Source organism: Rhinolophus sinicus, linkage group LG02 (assembly GCF_036562045.2).
Source record: "Rhinolophus sinicus isolate RSC01 linkage group LG02, ASM3656204v1, whole genome shotgun sequence".
In the NCBI taxonomy this organism is placed as follows: domain Eukaryota; kingdom Metazoa; phylum Chordata; class Mammalia; order Chiroptera; family Rhinolophidae; genus Rhinolophus; species Rhinolophus sinicus.
Genome location: NC_133752.1, coordinates 176,451,647 through 176,464,634, shown reverse-complemented (window position 1 = coordinate 176,464,634; position 12,988 = coordinate 176,451,647). Strand labels below are relative to the sequence as shown.

Below are 12,988 nucleotides of genomic sequence, written 5' to 3'. Positions count from 1 at the left end.
CCCTAGAAAAACACACTGTCCCCCAATATTCCCCAATTGAAAAAAAAAAGTTTTAAAAAAATAAAAACAAAAAGCAAATTAGCTCTCTCTTTAATGGTGGACACCAATTCAACCACATGTTCACGGAGAATTTTCATTCATAAGTAGATCTTCATCATCTCGCAAATTGATCTTAGAGGTAGATCACAGGGGATATCATTCAAGCCCCATCTCTGCTGACGAGCATTCAGAGAAGCACAACGCTCATCAGGATGACTGGGTTCACCTTGGTGCCAGAGTCTGAAAGGGGAAAAAAGGATGAGGATGTGTCTTCAAATAGTGAGAAGGGTTAGAGACTGTGAGGGAGAAAACTGGGGTTTAACTTTGTGAAAGTCAAGGCAGATATGCCCAAATCATTCCTTTCCTACTTCTCATGCAATGTTTTCTCCATCTGTGTCTCTGACATTTCCCTTGAAAACTAAGCCTACACCATCCAGTACTGTGTTATATTAGGGCATAAACACTTTCACAGTAGATATTCCGGAGGCTCCCTTCTATGTGTCTATCTATACGCCCTGTTCCTAGGGAACTGCCACTGCTCCTTTAATGATGACAAGGTTTTACCTTGGTCCCCTGGTTCCAAGTATCAATCAATGTAGTTTGTTTCCTTTTCTTTTTTTTTTAAATGTACTGCTTTTGGAGTCTAACGAAGTACCTAAAATCTCTGATCTGCTACTATTCCTGCTATCTTGCACAAGGATTTTAATTTCCCTCATACATATCTAAAAAACAAAGAAAAAAGCAATACCCCTATATATTTCACCTAAGGACCAAAGGCAGTAATGTACTAAAATGTTCTAAAGTACTTAAGATTTTTTAAATACCTTCATAAATACGAGATATTATAAAACTATGAGAATTTAGCTTATTTGCTTTATGTGAGATAGTAAATATTAACAATTGGTTACAATCATTACAGACATAAATATTTGTTATATTTAGAAATATAAATGTACTGGTTAAAAGCACAGACTTTGGAATCAGATAGACTTGGTTTAAGGACCACTGACACCACCACTGGGTAATATTCACTGAGGTATCTAAACTCAGCTTTCTCAGCAATACAGTGAGAAAAATAATGTGTGCCTCATAGAATTCTTTGTGATTAAATTAGATAATAAATAAAATTATTTAACATAGTGCCCAAGAGTTAAAAGAAGAGGTGAGCTATTTTATTTTAATATCTGACAGTTGGCATTGATAGTTGGGACACCCTAAATTCCTCATGATCCAAGACACAGGATTCCTTTATCGAATTCTATACTCACGTGGCACTTCGATTGTATGGTGTCTGATCAACCCATTGCCAGTGTCTTGTCCCCTCTGGGTCTGACAACCCCACAAAATAAGCCCTGTTTTGTTCCAGGTTCCCAGTGATAAATTCCTGAAGGAAGAAAAGAAAGCAGTGACAGCCTTTAGAGTATTCACGTTCAATTGATTTCTTTATGGCTTTAGGGAGAAGAGAAGGAAAGGAGAAGATGCAGGAACAAACACATGGAGGCCCTGCCCAGGATCCTAGGCCTTCTCTGGCTGTGCAGTGCAGGACCACACGTAAACATCACTTGTGAGCATGATATTTGTCTTAATCTACTTGGGCTCCTATAACAAAATACCACAGACTGGGTGGCTTATAAACAACAGAAATCTATTTCTCCCAGTTCTGAAGGCTGGAATCCCAGATCAGGGTACTAGCATGGTGGGGCAAGTCTGGCACCTTCTGGCTGTGTCCTCACATAGTGGAAAAGCGATGTAGCAATTTGGGGTCTTTTTGACAAGAACACTAATCCAATTTATTGGTGCTCATGACCTAAGCACCTCGTGAAGGCCCCACTTCCTAATACCATCACCTTTGGGAATCAGAATTTCAACATATGAATTGGAGGGGACACAAACATTCAGAGTATAGCAATGTTCAATATATACAGAAGCAATTTCTATCCATGATCATAGTGAATTCTCATCTCAGACTCACTTCGCTTCTTTTCTTCACTAAGAGATGATATACTTCAAAGTTATGCACGAGAAAACATTTGCAGATTAAGTTATTTTCCTTTCTCAACCTCAGATTCTTTTGCTTCATTTCTGATTGTTGATGGTGATTCTTCCTGATTGAACTTTATTTCCCTATTTGACCTAATACCCCTTCTCTGTTAAACTGTCATTTATAAAATATTTACATGTTGCAATAATAAACTGATATTTCAGGCTGAAATAATTTGATTCTTCCTTTCAACCCCCACATATTATGTTTTAAATGTCCCCATTTATTTTGAGGGAGATCAGTTTCATGGAAGCAGGAATGAGGTGTGGAATGTAAAGGCTTAAGTGACCTTTCCCATCTATTTTAAAGTCTTTTGCCACAGTGCCAATATCCCAAAACAATGAAAGATGTTCTCCCTAGCCAAAAGGTGTACAAAACCCAGACAAAATTCCTGACTTCATTATTTATTAGAAAGTACCTGCTCAGCCTTGGTGTTGATCACTAGAAGGTGAGCCTGCATTCCTGAGCAGTTCTTCTCACTCTCATTCCAATTTTCGTCTTTAGTAGAGATGAAGTAGCAATTCAAACTAAATGACTTCCAATCCTTTGGGCAGCAGCTCCAGTCTTTCTCTGTAGTGACATAAGGCCATATAGGTACAATATAAGAAAAGTAATTCACAAAGTGTGTGTTAAAATTAAGGACTAAGGGGGGTCCCATGGAAACCGGAACTCCCGTCTGCATCCAGAGGTAACAAGGAGCCCCCGTCCATCAGGTGTAAAGGTCAAGTCTACCTACAACAAGCAGTAACAAAGCAGGGCCCCCTTTCTCTTGCCATAGTGCTATCAGGAAAAGCCAGCTAAAACAGGGTTAAATAAGATCCAGACACTCAGAACATTATACAGAAACATCTAGGTTTCAGAGGAAAATCACTCATTATACCAAACACCAAAATGTTCTCAACATTAATATAAAAGAAAAAGAAAACAAATACATGGCAATACAACAGAAATATTAGAATTATCAGACTTTTTTTTAAAGTTTATTGGGGAGACAATGGTTAGTAAAGTTATATAGGTTTCAGGTGTACAGTGCCGTAATACATCATCTATGTTGTATGCTCAACACCCAGAGTCAGTTCTCTTCATCACCATATATTTTACCCTGTTTACCCTCTTGTACCATCTTCCTCCCCCCTTACCCTCTGGTAACCACTAAACTATTGTCTATGTCTGAGTTTTTGTTTCCCTATTTGTTTGTCTTGCTCTTTTGTTGCTTTCGGTTTTATATCCCATATGTCAGTGAAATCATATGGTTCTTGACTTTTTCTGTCTGATTTATTTCTCTTAGCACAATAATCTCAAGATCCATCCATGTTGTCGCAAATGACACTGTTTCATGTTTCCTTATGGCAGAGTAGTATTCCATTGTGGTATATATACCACATCTTCTTTATTCAATCATCTATTGGTTGTTTCCATGTCTGGCCACTGTAAATAAAGCTGTAATGAACATCAGAGCACATATATCTTTACAGATAAAGGTTTCCAGATTTTTTTTTTATTAAATTTATTGGGGTGACAATTGTTAGTAAAATTACATAGATTTCAGGTGTGCAATTCTGTATTACATCATCTATAAATCCCATTGTGTGTTCATCACCCAGAGTCAGTTCTCCTTCCATCACCATATATTCAATCCCCCTTACCCACATCTCCCACCCCCCACCCCCCTTACCCTCTGGCAACCACCAAACCATTGTCTGTGTCTATGAGTTTCTGTTTCTCATTTGTTTGTCTTGTTCTTTTGTTGCTTTTGGTTTATATACCACATATCAGTGAAATCACATGGTTCTCTGCTTTTTCTGTCTGATTTATTTCGCTCAGCATTACTCTCTCAAGATCCATCCATGTTGTCACAAATGTTCCTATATCATCTTTTCTTACTGCCGAATAGTATTCCATTGTGTATATATACCACAACTTCTTTATCCATTCATCTATCGAAGGGCATTTTGGTTGTTTCCATGTCTTGGCCACTGTAAACAAAGCTGCAATGAACATTGGAGCACACGTGTCTTTATCTCTAAATGTTTTCAGATTTTTTGGGTAGATACCCAGGAGAGGGATTGCTGGGTCATATGGCAATTCTATTCGTAATTTTTGAGGAACCTCCACACTGCCTTCCATAACGGCTGCACCAGTCTGCATTCCACCAACAGTGTATGAGGGTTCCTTTTCTCCACAGCCTCTCCAACATTTGTTACTATTTGTCTTGTTGATGATAGCCATTCTGACTGGGGTGAGGTGATATCTCATTGTGGTTTTGATTTGCATTTCTCTGATGATTAGTGACGTTGAGCATTTTTTCATATGTCTATTTGCCATTTGTATGTCCTCTTTGGAGAAATGTCTCTTCAAGTCCTCTGCCCATTTTTCAATTGGGTTGTTTGTTTTTTTGTTGTTGAGTTCATGAGTTCCTTGTATATTCTGGATACTAGCCCCTTATCAGAGGCACTGTTTGCAAAAATCTTCTCCCATTCAGTTGGTGGCCTCTTTATTTTGTCAATGGTTTCTTTTGCTGTGCAGAAGCTTTTAAGTTTCATATAGTCCCATTCGTTTATTTTAGCTTTTACTTCCATTGCCTTTGGAGTCAAGTTCATAAAATGCTCTTTGAACCCAAGGTCCATAAGTTTAGTACCTATGTTTTCTTCTATGCAGTTTATTGTGTCAGGTCTTATGCTTAAGTCTTTGATCCATTTTGAATTAACTTTGGTACATGGTGACAAATAGCAGTCCAGTTTCATTCTTTTGCACGTGGCTATCCAATTCTCCCAGCACCATTTATTGAAGAGGCTGTCTTTGCTCCATTGCATGTTTTTAGCTTCTTTGTCAAAAATTATCTGTCCATATTTATGTGGTTTTATTTCTGGGTTCTCAATTCTATTCCATTGGTCTATGTGTCTGTTTTTCTGCCAATACCATGCTGTTTTCATTATTGTAGCCCTGTAGTACGAGCCAAAGTCAGGCAGTGTGATATCTCCATTATTGTTCTTTTTTCTTAAGATTGCTTTGGCTATTCGGGGTCTTTTGTGGTTCCAAACAAATCTGATGATTTTTTGTTCTATTTCTTTAAAATATGCCATTGGGATTTTGATGGGGATTGCATTGAATCTGCATATTGCTTTGGGTAATATGGCCATTTTAACTATGTTGATTCTTCCAATCCATGAGCACGGAATGTCTTTCCATTTCTTTGTGTCTTCTTCAATTTCTTTCAAAAATGTCTTATAGTTTTCAGCATATAGGTCTTTCACATCCTTGGTTAAGTTTATTCCTAGGTATTTTATTCTTTTTGCTGCAATTGCAAAAGGAATTGTTTTTTGTATTTCTTTTTCTGAGATTTCATTGTTAGTATATAGGAAGGCAATGGACTTTTGTGCATTGATTTTGTAGCCAGCAACTTTACTGTATTCGTTGATTGTTTCTAATAGCTTTTTGGTGGAGTCTTTAGGGTTTTCTATATATAGCATCATGTCATCTGCAAAGAGTGATAATTTAACTTCTTCATTCCCAATTTGGATGCCTTTTATTTCTTTCTCTTGCCTGATTGCTCTTGCAAGGACTTCCAACACTATGTGGTTTCCAGATTTTTTGGGTAGATGCCCAGGAGAGGGATTGCTGAGTCATATGGTAATTCTATTCTTAATTTTTTGAGGAACCTCCACACTGCCTTCCATTGTGGCTGCACCAATCTGCATTCCCACCAACAGTGAATGAGGGTTTTCTCCACAGCCTCTCCAACACTTATCATTTTCCTTGTTGATGATAACCATTCTAACTGGTGTGAGGTGACATCTCATTATGGTTTTTATTTGCATTTCTCTGATGATTAGTGATATTGAGCATTTTTTCATATGTCTATTGGCCATCTGTATGTCCTCTTTGGAGGAATGTCTATTCAGGTCCTCTGCCTGTTTTTTAATTGGATTCTTTGTTTTTTGTTGTTGAGTTGTATGAGTTCCTTATGTATTTTGGATATTAGCCCTTTATGTGAGGCGTAATTTGCAAAAATCTTCTCCCATTCAGTTGGTTGCCTCCTTATGTCAATGGTTTCTTGTGCTATGCAAAAGTTTTCTAGTTTGATATAGTCCCATTCATTTATTTTAGCTTTTACTTCCATTGCCTTTGAGGTCAAATTCATAAAATCCCCTTTGAACCCAAGGTCCATAAGTTTAGTACCTGTGTTTTCTTCTATGCAGTTTATTGTTTCAGGTCTTATGTTTAGGTCTTTGATTCATTTTGAGTTAATTTTGGTACACGGTGACAGACAGCAACCTAGTTTCATTCTTTTGCACGTAGCTTTCCAATTCTCCCAGCACCATTTATTGAAGAGGCTATCTTTCTCCACCATATGTTTCTGGCTCCTTTGTCTAAAATTATCTTGCCATATTTATGTGGTTTTATTTCTGGGATTTCGATTCTATTCCATTGATCTGTGTGTCTGTTTTTCTGCCAATACCATACAGTTTTGATTATTGTTGCTCTATAGTACCGTGTTTCCCTGAAAATAAGACCTACTCCGAAAATAAGCCCCAGTTAAGATTGTCAGCCAGACGGACGTATTTAGAATGTTATGACGATGTTCCAGAAGAAAACAACATGACTATATTTGAATAAAAGTAAATTGTTGTACATGAAAAAATAAGACATCCCCTGATAATACGCCCGAATGCATCTTTTAGAGCAAAAATTAATATGAGACCCGGTCTTATTTTTGGGGAAACATGATACAAACTGAAGTCAGGGATTGTGATATTTCCAGCATTATTCTTTTTTCTTAGGATTGCTTTAGCTATTCAGGGTCTTTTGTGCTTCCATACAAATCTGATGACTTTTTATTCTATTTCTTTAAAAAATGCTACTGGGATTTTGATAGGGATTGCATTAAATCTGTATATTGCTTTGGGTAATATGGCCATTTTAACTATGTTGATTCTTCCAATCCATGAACATGAAATATCTTTCTACTTCTTTGTGTCTTCTTCCCTTTCTTTTAAAAATCTCTTACAGTTTTCAGTGTATAGGTCTTTCATATTCTTCGTTAAGTTTATTCCTAGGTATTTTATTCTTTTTGTTTCAATTGCAAAAGGAATTGGTTGTCGGGGTTTTTTGTTGTTGTTGTTGTTTGTTTGTTTTCTTATTCTTAGACTTCATTGTTAGTATACAGGAATGCAATGGATTTTTGTACATTAATTTTGTAGGCAGCAACTGTACTGTATTCGTTTATGGTTTCTAATAGCTTTTTTGGTGGTCTTTAGGGTTTTCTATATATAGCATCATGTCATCTGCAGAAAGTGACAATTTAACTCCTTCATTCCCAATTCAGATGCCTTTTATTTCTTTCTCTTGCCTGATTGCTCTGGCTAGGACTTCTAATACTATGTTGAAAAGCAATGGTGATAGGGGACAGGCCTGTCATGTCCCTAAACATAGAACTTCAGTTTTTCACCATTAATTATATTAGCTGAGGGTTTGTCATGTAGGCCTGTATTTTGTTAAGGTATTTTCCATTTCATTAAGTGTTTTAATCATAAATGAATGTTGTCTCTTGTCAATTGCTTTTTCTGCATCTATCAATATAATCACATTATTTTTATCCTTTATTTTGTTTATGTGGTTCATCCTTGTACCCCTGGGATTAACTCCACCTCATCGTGATGTATGCTCTTTTTAATGCATTGCTATATTCGATTTGCTAGAATTTTTTTTTTAGGATTTTTGCATCTGTATTCATCAGAGATACTGGTCTGTAATTTCCTTTTTGTGTGTTATCCTTACCAGGTTTTGGTATCAGGGTAATGTTGGCCTCATAAAATGAGTTAGGCAGTATTGTCTCTGCTTCAGTTTTTTGGAAGATTTTGAGTAGGACAGGTATTAGGTCCTACTGGAATGTTTGGTAGAATTCACTAGTGAAGCCAGCGGGTTCTGGACACCATACATCGTTATTACCATACTACTGACTATTTTCCTTATGCTATATCCTATATCCCCATGCCTGCTTTGTAACAACCAATTTCTACTTCTTCATCTTTTCCCTTTTTCACCCACACCCAACCCCACTCCCATCGGGCCACCATCAAAATGTTCTCTGTATCTATAAGTTTGTTTCTGTTTCATCTGTTATTTATTTTGTTCTTTAGATTCCACTTATAAGTGAAATCATATGACATTTGTCTTTTACTGTCTGACTTACTACCACTCAGCAAAATATCCTCTAGGTGGTATTGACCTAATTGAGTTGAAAACTTATGTCCACACTAAAATCTATATGCAAATGTTTACAGCAGCTTTATTTATAAGAATCAAAAACTGGAAGCAATCAAGACGTCCTTTAGGATAAACAAACTTTGGTATACCTACAAAGGAATAGTATTCAGTGATTTTTAAATGAACTATTTAGTTGTGAAAAGACATAGAGGACCCTTAAATGCATATTGCTAAGTAAAATAAGCCACTATAAATTTACTACGTACTGTATAATTCTAAGCTAAGGCATTCTGAAAAAGGCAAAAGTATAGAGAAAGTAAACATTTCTGTGATTACTAAGAGTTTGGAAAGGAGGAAGGAGCACAGGAAATTTTTAGACCGCTGAAACTATTCTGTGTGATACTGTAATAATGAATATATGACATTATGTATTTGCCAAAAATCCATAGAACTTTACATATTTATTGTATGCAAATTTTAAAAATTCATTTAGGAGGTCAGGGGATCCCACGAAAGAATGAAGACTGTGACAATAGAATCTAACTGTATTACAAGTGTAGGAAACAACCACACTGAAGTGGATGGGGTGTAAGGTGATGACCTAAGTAACTTTGGAAATGGAGTCTATAAAAGACAAAAAAAACTGCGCCTAAGCTCTGTATTCTAGATATAAAGTTGTTTCCCATGGAGATATGAGTTTCTGATTCTGATACTATTATCTGTGCTACTTGGAATTGAATAATTAAGTAAATGTATTGGGCAATGGTGAGAACCAGATTTGTCACTTAAAGATATCAAGGGGTGTAGACTAGAATGATGCATGTGATAATGGATTAGAGTTGGAGACATCAGTAAAAACTGATGTTTAACTTATTATAGGTACAGATAGTTACATGTAGAAATATTCATAGATATATGTAAATACACAGGTCAGTACACACATATATAATTTTTTGCTCTATCAGCTGAGAAGGCCTAAAAGAAATGATACCCCAGTAGCAATGAGCATACCTAGTGTCCAGAGCTTGGTTTCTAATACCGGTCTTCAAGAACAGGAGCCATAGCTCCTCAGACCCAAAACATAACCTCTCAGGCTTTTCTGATAACTTAGGACACATCTTGTTGCTAATGGACACACAAAATAAATCAAGATAAAGCACCAAAGCTCACAGACACAGATCAAAGCTGTGGCAGCTTGATGCTGAGATGCTGAGTGCAGTTGCCTGGGAAGGAGCTTGGCGGGGCCACTCTTGCTGCTCAGGTGTGTGCTGTCTCTGTTAACAGCTTGCTGCAAAACAAACAGTAACTGCTTTGCTTGCTTTTTGCTTTGTTCTGCAAAAGTGAAAATCCTCTTCAGATTTACTTTGGTTAACAAAAACAGGTACTAATTTAGGTCTTTTGTATAAGTGAAGTGGCAAAATGCAAACTTCTGAAAAGCGGGGGATACCTATATTTTGTTATGGCAGCCCAAGCAGACTGATACAATGCTCCACCTTAAAGGACAGGGAGGATAATTCCTCAATACTTAATTGTGGGCTGCATACAGCAACTTCTCTCCAAAGAGTACGGCATGAAAAGGGGGGTGGAAAATAACTTCATACTGGAGAAATATGACAAACATTACTTCAGCCGTGTGATCAAAGTCAACATCAATTGTCAAAAATCATGTTGATAGAATATAATGTGATGAAAATATGATATAATGTGATGAAAATGGTACTTCTGTGATCTTCCTCTCAAAAACCAATAACCACAGTCTAATCATTAGAAAAATACCGCTAATTTCCAATAGAGGGGCATTCGACAATATACCTGGGCCAATATTCCTCAAAACTGCCAAAGTTATCAAAACCAAGAAACATCTGAGCCAAGAGGAGCCTAAAGAGACATGAAAACTAAATGTAATGAGGTATTTTGGATGGGGTCCCAGAATAAAAAAAAAATAACATTAGGTAAAAACTAAAGAAATCTGAATAAACTATGAACTTTAATTAACGCTAGCATATTAATACTGGTTCATTAGTTGTAATGAATGTACCTTACTAATGTTGAGCTGTTAATAACTGGGGAAACTGTGCACAGGGGAGGGGAGTGAGATGGGAACACCTGCTCCACGACTATCACTCTCGCTCCTCTGAGCATGTCTTGCTGTCCAATCTCCTCCCGATTTCTCCAGCTCCATTCCATCCTTTTGGAACTGACATTCTGCTCTGCACATTTAAACTGTTCACATGGGAACTCTGTATTATCTGCTCAATTTTGATGTAACTATAAAACTGTTGTTAAAAATTGTCTATTTTTCTAACTGAATAATTCACATTCACATTTATATCACTATAAATTATCTTTATATCAACATCATCATCTTCATAAAACAAAACTAAAACTTTCTCTTCCAACATCTTCAGTCTTAGTCTCTATAGGTAAAACCCTGTAAGAGTATTTTATGCGTTCTTCCAGAAATGTTTTATGAACATACAATATGTTTTCTTCCATCACCATGTGATATATAGATGATGCATTCTCTTAGAAGGAATGATTATTTTTCAACATCCCTACATCTATTTACATTCATACTTAAAGTGCTTCCATAACAAAGCCTTTTGCAGGGCATTTTAACAGACGGGAGGGGGGCAAAAACTATGCTAAAAGTCTCAAGCATTTCCTCATTCTCCTAAATGAGACTTTATAAATTCCAGAATAATAAAAGAGATAAAGATGCTTCAACAAAGCTATATATTCTAGAAGGAAACAGTCTTTATGATATGTCTGAATCAAAAGAAATGGAATTAAATTAATGTTATTATTTAGATGCCAAGAATGGCCCATAAATGTGTCATTATATCCTCCAGTTATTCAACTGATTACAGTCATGAGAAATAATTCTCTCAATTTACTGATGCTCACCTTTGTGCCAGATTCTCATTTTATGTTATTTTACTCTCTCCTGGTTTATTACTGATATACTTTAAACCAGATTATGAATTTGAATGGAAATAGAAATGACAAAGAAATTCTCTTACGCTCTCTGCTATCTGTACCTTTCCGTTCTGATTTTCCTCTGATGCACGTCAGCTCTTTGTGATGCTCTGTTAACTGGAACCCTCCTGTGCTTCTCTTACAGTGTAGAAAGTAGTAATGAGTCACTGTCAAGGAGGGAGAAAAGTTAGTTTCCTTTCCCTATATAACTGCTTAATTAGAGAAATGGGGCTGACTGCTCTAACCTCTCTCACACCCTAATAGTAAGCCTCCCCCCGCCCCACACATTCTCTTTTCTTCCTATGCAATTCCTTTATTGCAGTTTCAGGTGAATTGGTTGAAAAGAATTGTTGAAAATGAATATTTCATCATATTATGCATTTTGTGCTTTATGAAAATAGTTTTGCAAGCCTTTACTTGCATGTGCTTTTAAGCATACTTTTCTATCAGAATTTGTGTTAGCATGGAGATTTTTGGTGAACACTGTTCTGCAAAGTTTTATAAACCTTATACATTCATTTATCTTCTAAATATTTTGACTTTGAAATATAACCAAATGTAAAGAACTAAAAAACATAAATTATCAAATTATTACTCTAGGTAACAACTACCCAGATCAAGAAACACAACATTACCCACACCCCAGGTGGCCTTCACATCCAAATGCAACTCACTCCCTCTCTCTTAAAGGTAATCATGCCATAGCTTTTAAAGTAATCACTTTGTGCTTTGCTTCACAATTTTACCACTTAATAACATATCCCTAAACCATATAGATCACATTTGCCTGCTTTTGAACTTTATAAAACGGAATCATACAACATGTCTTCTTTTGGTTGTCTTCCACTCACATCTGTTTATGTGCAAATTTAATTTACCCATTTTCATTCCTGTAAAGTGATCCATTGTCTTAATGCTCTAAAATGCATTTATCTGTTTTTCTTTGGTAGAGATTTACATTATTTCCAGTCTCTGCCTATTGGGAGCTATGCTGCTCTCAGCATTTTTGACCATGCATCCTAGAGGACTTAAGCATGCATTTCTGCAAGGTATATGCCTAGGAGTGGAATTGCTGTGATAGGATATACATATTATCCACTGTGATAGTGGCAACTTTCCCAAAGTGGGTTTACTGCTTTACACTCCTACCAGCAACAACTCATTAGAGGTCAGGTTGCTCCACAGTATTATGAATATCTGGTAGTGCCACACTTTTAAATTATTGCCATTCTTATGTGTTAGCAATGGGATCTCATAGTGAATTTGCATTTCCCTTAAAACTTATGGTTGAGTTTTTATATGTTTATTTTATATGTTTATTGGACATTTCATTCTGTTTCTATAGTGCTTATTCAAAATTTTGCCCATTTTTCTGTTGTATGATCAGTATTTTCATATTGATTTGAAAGATTTGTTTACGTATTCTGTACACTAATTCTTTATTAATTATATGCATTACAAACATCTTCTCCTATGGCTTTCTGTTTTCTCTCTGTGGTATTTTTTGTTGTACAGTAATTTTTACTTTAATGTAATATAATTTGTCAATATTTTATTTATTGGCTAGCACATTTTGTAACTCGCTTAAGAAATCATTTTCTGACTCAAGATCATAAAGATACTCTCCATTTATTTTCTAAAAAGTGCTGTTGATGGCCAGCCCGGTGGCTCAGGCGGTTAGAGCTCCATGCTCCTAACTCCGAAGGCTGCTGGTTCGATTCC

The 12,988-nt window shown here is 36.3% G+C and overlaps 1 protein-coding gene across 9 annotated transcripts in view; it reads right to left on the bottom strand.

The window, feature by feature from the left end:
* Positions 1 to 73: 73 nt before the first annotated feature.
* LOC109440324 (C-type lectin domain family 4 member A) overlaps positions 74 to 12,988 on the bottom strand; it is a 42,233-nt gene continuing 29,318 nt past the window's right edge. For 6 of the 9 annotated variants that reach the window (XM_074326091.1, XM_074326093.1, XM_074326089.1 and 3 more), the window contains 4 exons: positions 11,311 to 11,433; positions 2,499 to 2,650; positions 1,308 to 1,423; positions 74 to 279 (listed from right to left, as the gene is read on the bottom strand). In XM_074326091.1, the coding sequence (XP_074182192.1) occupies positions 138 to 279; positions 1,308 to 1,423; positions 2,499 to 2,650; positions 11,311 to 11,433 (533 nt within the window). In that variant the 3' untranslated portion in view covers positions 74 to 137. The remainder of the gene's footprint in view (positions 280 to 1,307; positions 1,424 to 2,498; positions 2,651 to 11,310; positions 11,434 to 12,988) is intronic. The other 3 variants (XM_074326095.1, XM_074326097.1, XM_074326094.1) reach the window with 2 other exon arrangements.